General features: G+C 50.6%; 1 protein-coding gene across 1 annotated transcript; it reads right to left on the bottom strand.

Annotated features, from left to right (window-relative positions):
• Window positions 1–14: 14 nt before the first annotated feature.
• ARCN1 (archain 1 coat protein complex I subunit delta) lies at window positions 15–8190 on the bottom strand. Its single transcript, XM_014884701.2, has 10 exons — window positions 8089–8190; window positions 6751–7014; window positions 5961–6140; window positions 5507–5709; window positions 4941–5102; window positions 4242–4407; window positions 2870–3017; window positions 2449–2557; window positions 2097–2301; window positions 15–1541 (listed from the first exon to the last, which is right to left on the bottom strand). Exons 1-10 carry the CDS (start codon window positions 8089–8091, stop codon window positions 1452–1454), a joined length of 1530 nt encoding a protein of 509 aa, XP_014740187.2. The 5' UTR covers window positions 8092–8190; the 3' UTR covers window positions 15–1451.
• Between the last annotated feature and the right edge of the window lie 51 nt (window positions 8191–8241).

The raw sequence follows: 8241 nt of genomic DNA, 5'->3' as shown, positions 1-8241 counted from the left end.
GACCCTCAGCCAGCTCCTTTAACAGTACTTTATTTGATTAAAGACTCAGAATTCTCTGTGTACACTGGAATGTGCTCTATTCCCTAGGCCAGGATCATACAGGGTTACAAAAAGTGGGGACCTCGGCTCGGTTTAAAGATCACCCTGCAATGAATGTAAGAAAAAAAGGCGCTCCTTGGATGCTTGAACTAACTTTAACTCCATTTTAAAAATCATACAGACAAGCAGCTCTGGAACAGGACTGGGTTAATGGGATTCATTGCCTATTTTGCTAGGGGAAAGGGCTTTGCCCTCTCAGGACAAGACCAGGGTTGATTTCTTCTCAGGTGCTGCCAGCAGAGGAGAGACCAGGAACTTCTTTGGCAGATGACCCCAGGGGCCCGTGACAGGCTGGCTGTCTCTCACAGAGCACAGGACACACACTTTCAGGGCTGTTGCCTTCCACCTGCACTCGGGCCCTCTGGGTGAGGTGTGCCCTCATGAGAGGTCCCAGCCATGCAGGTGAGATGAGTTGTGAGGGGAGCACAGGTCTCCGAGATGAGGCAAGTAACACTAGTGAGGCTGCAGTAGAAGAAATGGCTCGGATCAGCCCCCACACTACCTGGAAACCAGCATTTCCTTCTCCCACACCTGCCAGTGCTGAACCAATGCTGGTTTGAGACAGGTCCTGACATACAGGCCAAGTAAGTCAACCAGGCTCTACAGCTCTTTTCACCCAGGCAAGCAAAGCCCTCAGCCTCCCCAGACACCAAAATGGCCTTGCAAAGGATATACAGCCAGTTCTAACCTACCTAAACTTCCTCCAAAGCCTGGCCTGAGAACAGCTGTGGTGGACAATCTCCCTGCTGCAGCAGGAACCAGACTACCTGGAGCTGGGCCATTGCCACACAGCAGAGCTGGAGGAACAGCAGTAACTGTGTGGGACAAAAGGACTGAACCCCCGGGTCCCTCTTCCCCATCCCGTGCCCCTGCCATGACCCCCCCCCATCTCTGAGGCCAAGGTCAAATTGCTCAGCTTCCACCAGATGGAAGGGTCAGGACCAGCAGGTGGCCCCACGCATGAGAATCAGAGGCCAAGGAGAAATTAAAATGGCAGCACCAACAATGGAACAGCATGTGATGCTTCAGGAGAGAAGAGAATGATGTCTGGTCGGCTCTGGACTGAGCTCTGAGCATCTCGGGGGGGGCATGTCAAAGTCACACTCTTTGCGGAGATCTTGCTTTTTTGCCAGTCAGTAAAAATCTGCCAAAGAAATTTGTGGCCTTTTCCCCCCATGAGCACATCACTTCTCTGCAAAAAATGTCTGTGACCCAGGAACACTGTAGATGGCAGACAGAGCCACGTGTCTTAGCAGAGGGGGCTGTGGCGTTCCCAACATTCAGAATAAACGTCGGCCTCGGTTTTTTTTTAATTTAAAATTTTCTTCTATTGCGCGTCACCACGTCTGGCATTACAGGATTTCGTACTTGTCCACCAGGAAGGTGGTTTCAGTGGAAAATCTTACAGGGCTGTTCCCGTCTACCTGGGTCACTTTGGTAACCTGTGGAGACAACAGGCAACATTAGCTCAGCACTGAACATCACTCCTTACTGCAGCAATGCCATGCTTCCCAATGCCACTGATGACCACGAGAGCACAACCAACCTGCTGCCTTTAAACCACAACTCGGCCCTGAAACAAAGATCTTTGTTCCCAGGAAACCTGAAAGAGGGGACCGATTTTCTGTGATAACTGTGTCTCTGCTAAAGAGCAAAGTGGCAGCCACTGGCTACACTTCAGTGGAGATGGACAATTGTATGCCAAGCAGTATTTTGGCTACAAGGCGGATGGATTTTTCAACAAAGTCTGAGGAGAATTTATGATTACTCAGACTTGAAGACACAATTGAAACTTGAGGCAAACTCCATGAACTGTCAGCTGCCAGTGCTGTCTGCTGGCACTCTTGAATCCAGCTATCTCAATGACAGCTTAATGACAACCTTTTAGCCGTGGCCAGTGGGACAGCATGGTGCTGCTGTGGCATGGCCAGTGTCATCCAGCCAGAGACTGAGGCAAGGGTGACATCCCAACCGTGGAGCATCAGCAGTGACCATACCTGTATGTTGCAATAGTTCTTTTTGGAGATGAAGGAGACCTGCACTGGGAAGAAGTCGTTTGGCTGCCCTGCTATGCTGAACTCCAGGCTACCGCTCTTGTTTTTGGCATCTATCACCGGCAGGCACCACTCAAGGAGGTTTCTCCGGCTGTCGTGGCGATACTCACCATCAATCTCCCCAATCACTGGGGTGCCAACACCAGACCTAGAGAAGGCAATGAGAAGTGACAATAACTTCCCTGCACAGAGCTAAGGAAATGCCTCTAACACCCATTGGCTTGTCCAGATCCACAAAACAGGGAGGGGAAGGAAGTGATGGGACTCATTAGTGCTGCATGGATAAGTTACTTACGGCAATGGGATTGTGATGATCACATCATTCAGCTCTAGGCTTTCCTCTTGCAACTCATATTCAATGTTAACATCACAACTGTTCCCACTCTCTGATGGCCAGCAGTTAACTGAGGGAACAGAGGGAGCATGTGAACCATGCAGGCCATTCATGTGGAACAGGCTTTCACAAGATGATGCACTTCAAAATGCCCAGCAGAGTCACCCTCAAGCTGACTTTAAGAAAAGCTTTCTATTTTCCTTGAGGTGTTACAGAAAACACACACTTGCCAAGGACAGGCACTATCCAATGGATACACGTAGTACCTCCAAGGTCTCACAACATGTCAGGTCCCAGGCATCCCAGCTGCTGCAAGGTGGCTACCAGCAGCTCATGGACAATCACTGGCTTCTTCTGCCCAAGCCCCTAGACTTGCACTCACTTGTCAATGGAATGAAGGACTCTTCTGTAGTCTGCAACCTCCACTTCAGCACGCCCACGTCACTGTTAATAGGGAATGACTTCTCTGGGTTCTTCAAACCAATCTGTGACTCTGTAGTGAAAAGCTTCTTGTCCACATTTGGGTGAGTCTGAAAGACAAACACATGCCCAGACTGTAGGTTTAAGTCCAAGACAGAAACATAGGTAATGCAGATTCTACCAGGACAGGTCTACACATTCCAGTGCTTGCTTTGACAAAACACACATCAGGTTTCCTCCTGGCTCAGAAGCCCATCTGGAGCACAACTGTTTATCAACCTGGGATTCCTTCCAGGAAACGCTAATCTGACAGGAAGTATGCCCACCACTGGCTTTCTTAAGTGCACCTGCACCAGAGACTCAAGCGATGCAGGATGATATCTACAGAGCTGCAAGTCAAAGACCATCCTAAATGTTTACAGCAGACATTTCAAGAAAAATCAATCTAATGCTGTTAGGAAAAACACGCTGACACCATAACACTGCTGTCTCCCCTCAGCAACCTTAATGCACGTATGTGTCAGTGGCCAAATGTGAGCAGCTTTGTAGAAGCAGAGGATTTCTGCAAGTCCCTGTTCAAGCTGCACTAGAAAGCCAGGAGTAGGTAAAGGGTTTGGTTTCATCTTCCATCTGAAGCACTGCCTGTGGGAGCGCCGTTAGCAAGTCACTCATGGGATGCACTGGAAGGAAGTGAACTTGCAGACAGTGATGATGTACAGACCAGCCCCCAGTGAGGCCTGAGCTAGAGTGTGTCAAAGCAGCACCACCTCCAGGGATCAGTAAGGTCACATGAAAAGGGAGAAAGGGAAGGACAAATCTCCCAAGAACCTTCTGAGCTGCAACTGCTGACTGCCATCAAGTGCTCCAGCAATCATCCCAGGTACAGCAGTGACAGGACAAGCAACCTCAGAAAGAAACAGCTTCCAAGAGAATAAATTCATTCCCCATTGGCACAGGAAGTTTGTTATCCTATTTCCACTTCACAGCTGCAGCTGACATCACACAAGCACACCCTAGCACACAGCAACACCCTAGGCTGCTGCAAAGTCTAAGTGAGGTCACCTGGCATACCAAGGTGCACTGCTGGGCAGATAAGGCTCCAAGGGCAGGATGGCAACAGAGATTGCATTTCTCCAGTGAACTTCAATCCCTTCAGCAAGACTGGCCCTGCACTTCTGCTTATACTTGCACTGATACTCCCATTTCCAATGCATTTGCTGAGAAGGCTTGGATGAGAACACAGGACAGCAACATACTCGAGTATTTCCACTATTTTTCCTCTGGAAAGCAGCAGAAACATGTTCCAACAGCACGGGACTCCAAACAGGCTTTACCTGTAGCTGCACTCCCCTCTTGTCTTCATTTTCTACATGCAGGCGAATCCGTGCAAACTTTTCATCAGAGATGTGCAGCATGATCATGCCGTGAAGCTCCATGTTCTGCAACCCTCCGTCACGGCCACAAGTCAAGGAGATTTTCTCCTCTATTTTCATGTGCACACTAGACAGACAGAGGAAAAAGCTCAAGTTCTAGACTCGGTGAAGAGAGAAAGACAGGCTGTGTGTACTGAACAGGGGCTCCCAAACAACAGTACGGCTGGTACAGTGGGGGTCAATACTGTTCTGACAGTGAACTCAGGGGCAGGAGAATCCATGCACATGGGTCTGCAAGGCACGGGAGCCCAGTTAAATGGCAGCAAGGCAGCACCCTGACATGCTGGTCACTCAAAACCCGTCTGACAGGGCGCAGCAACAAGGCTGGGAAACAGGGAAAATGACACAGGAAAAAAAGCACAGGAAAATTCCCAACTACAGCTCAACAATAGAGGACTGCCCATTTTACTTAAGTGGATGCCTAATCAAACTAGCTATCTGTTTTTTTGCTGATATGCCTTCCCAGATTTTGCCCAACTTTTACATTACAAGGTAAGAAAACACAGAAAAAAGCCAAAGAAGAGCAGGGAAGCTCTCTCCCAAGGCTATACACAGAGAGAGCCGTGAGGAGACTGCTTCCAAAACAAGGGCAGCACTCACCTCTCCATGTTAATGGGAGGAGCAAGAACTTTGGCTGCTTCTACAGAGCGCTTGCCTACAGAAGTCACAATATTTTCTCCTTCCGATTTCAGCTTGTCCACGAAGTTGTCCACCTCCTTCCCTTTAGCGCCGAGTTTCAAGGCTTTACTGGGACCTGATGGCCTAAATAAAATGTGTAAATCTCCAAGTGAGCTGACAGGAACAGGTTCCCCCTTCCTGGTTATCTTCAAATGCTGTAACTTGACCACCCCAACAACACAGCATTCAACTAGGCAGCCTTTTGGGGGGAGAACACATACGGAACTGGTCATCTTTTGTGTAGGATGCCAAATTATAATTTAGATTTGGACATGGTTCCATGTATTACCAGAGCTGGGACCTCTTTCTCACGCAAAATGAAAGCCCATTGTTCATCCAAGAATCCAAAGAGATTACAGGGTGCTACTGTGGTATGTGGCACAAATGTCCTCAATATTTATACAGACGAGGAACTCATCTTAGACCCTCTGGGCATGTGATTTGAGCAAACACTGACTCCAGCATCTGCCTCCTGCTGTCCCCCCTACCTGGCTGGAGCTGGTGCCACTTTGGGCTTTTCGGTCTCAATGATGGTCTCTGTGATCATTGCTGTCACGCCCCCAGACATGGCTGAGCTGCCGAAGCCCCCGAACCCTGGTGCCTTCTTGCCATGTCTCTCCGCATCCCTCCTGGCCTGCTGCAACTCCTTTGCTTTACGGCGCATCTCGGCTTTCGCTTCGCGCTCCTGCGTCTGAAGGAAAAGAGAAGAGGCTGATGGAGCTTTGCAATCTCAGCCCTGCCCAAAGTACTCAGCACAAGTACTAAGTGCAGCTGCCCAAAAACCCCTCGCCAAGAAAAAAGAAACAACACATGAGCATTTAGCCCTCAGAAGAGTGAAATAATTGCATAGCCCTGCCAAAGTGGAGGAACATCTCTGTATAGGAAAGGTGGTGTTTCCCAGCCAGGGTTCCTTGTGTCAGGATTGCAGGTGTCCCTGCTCACCTCTCTGACTGCCCGAAACACCTTTTCCTCATGGGAGTCCATCTCAGTGAAGGTCCGAATTTGTGCCAGATTTACATTCTCACGGTAGCCCAGGGCGACAATTTCATCAAAGGCAAAGATTAGGTCAAAGCAGTGTTCTGAGATCTCATTCTCTTCCAGAGCTCGACAATATTCAGGGATCTAGAAGGGGAGAACATTTTAAGAGTACCCACAAACACAACTGTGTAAACACTTTCCTTCTATCATCCCAGAGGTCACAATCACACTAGACCCTCCCAAGCCCAGCACATCTTTACACTGCTCTTTGTACCATTACGTTGTCAATAAATATGATGAAGTTTTTGCCATTGTTAGTTTTTCTACATTAAAATCCTTATAGAATCTCTTGGCTTTCTCATAACACTAACTAAAGGAACCAAACTGTATGCAGGGGCCAGTTACTTTCCTGAAAATCCTTTGATTGTGTGAAGACACAAACTTGCTGCTTCAGGATCCCTGCATAGCAGCACTGCACTTGCAACAACCACACACTGTATAAAGAATATTTAATGCTAAATTACAGTCAGCCCTTTGGTCTCACCAGGTGAAATACGACTAATGATTTTTTTTTATGTGGAGTTCAAAACTACCACCAAAAGTTCAGAGCTTTCTGTCCAGTCAGGAAGGGAAGCTCTAGAACACAGACCTACCAAGTGGAGGCACACAGTGCTCCTGCGCCAGCCCACAAACAGATCCCTCACAACAGCACCGTTCTGGGCTATAGGGACCCCACCGAGTGACCAGTCCTTACCACTCTAGAGAAGAGTCGGAGTGTTTCCAGGTCTTCCAGGATGTTGCTGTTTTTGGTGGTAATCAGCACCATGTAGAGTTTCTCCATGGGCTGGTAGACATACCGCACGCTCTCTGTCTCCACAAATGTGTGCTGCTTCCCTGTGTTCATCAGCTTTGGGAATGCTGCCAGCAGCCCCTCGATGCGGGTGCGAGTCATCTCCACGAACTGCCGGGACACGATGGCCTTCCCTGCCTTCGTGCACACGGCGGCTGCCAACAGCACCTGGAGGAGAGCAGCGTGTGAGCAGGGCCTCCCACTTCGTGCTCAGGGAAAGCACCTCTTCCCCCACACTTCATTTGCACACCCTTCCTTAAACAAGATCCTAAGTCCTTCTCTGTGATGAGGAAATGAACTGTGTCAAGAGCAAAGATATCTTTGCTTTTGCTGTCTCTGTTTCACATTCTATCCCAACATAACCCTGAGAGCTCTGTCTGCTTCTATCAGGCAAATGATCATTCCCGATTCCACACAAACCGAGGTGTAATAACAACTCCTGTGTGCGTTAGGGGAGGCTCCAGATTATCGACTTTTCCATCAGGCTGCCCAGCTTACAGTTGCACACAGGAATGTTTTGAAATGTAACATCTCTCTCCAGTGCCATACGCACAGCATAGCCAGGTTAACGAAGCCCTGGTTATCACCTATAGCCTTTGGATGACTCCCGGGCAGCTCGCAGGCGTTATCACACCGACAGGGCAGCAAGGCACTCACCAGCTGCACTTTCTCCATCTCCAAGCCTGCCCAGAATTCCTCCCTATATTTCTCTCTCATCGATGTTAATTACTTTTGTCAGGATAATTCTGTTCTGCGCTTCACAGCTTTTATATCTGCAACTACTGCTATTGACAAAGTATCCCAAACCCTCAAACGTGGCAGCGCTGATCCTTGCCGCACCTCGGGCACAGTTTAGCTCTGACGGAGCCGTGCGCGGGTCCGTGCTGACACAAACACGGCCGCGACGGACAAAAGGAGCCGGACCAGCCCTGGGTCGCATGGGGGAGCAGGCGGGCACCACCCGCCCGGCTACACCTGAGACCCTGAAAGCCCTTTAGAGCAGGCGTGAGGCCGAGCTGAGGAGCCACCGTGGCTCCGAGTCACCAGAGAAAAAGTGCCGCGTCCCGGCCGCTGCCGCGGGCTCCGGCCCGACCCGGGGCGGCAGCACCGCGCTCCATCCCACCAGGCCGCGGGCTCCAGCGCCGGCCTGCACACAAGCCGGGCGGGCGAGGCGGACCTAGGGGCTCCCCGGGAGCTGCCCCGAGCTCCGCGCTGTCCGCGGCCGACTGGTCCTTCCCTTACCATAGCAGCAGCGGCAGCGGGATCCGCGCTCAGGCCCTCCGCTGTCTCCGGTTCCCGGGCGGCCCCGCAAGATGGCGGCGTCGCGCCACGTCCGCACCCGGAAGTGCCGTCACGGCGGGGCGGGGCGGGGCGCGGTGGGGCTGGGAACCTCCC

Source organism: Sturnus vulgaris, chromosome 23 (genome assembly GCF_052056855.1).
Source record: "Sturnus vulgaris isolate bStuVul1 chromosome 23, bStuVul1.hap1, whole genome shotgun sequence".
In the NCBI taxonomy this organism is placed as follows: domain Eukaryota; kingdom Metazoa; phylum Chordata; class Aves; order Passeriformes; family Sturnidae; genus Sturnus; species Sturnus vulgaris.
This window is presented reverse-complemented; position numbering and strand designations above follow the sequence as displayed.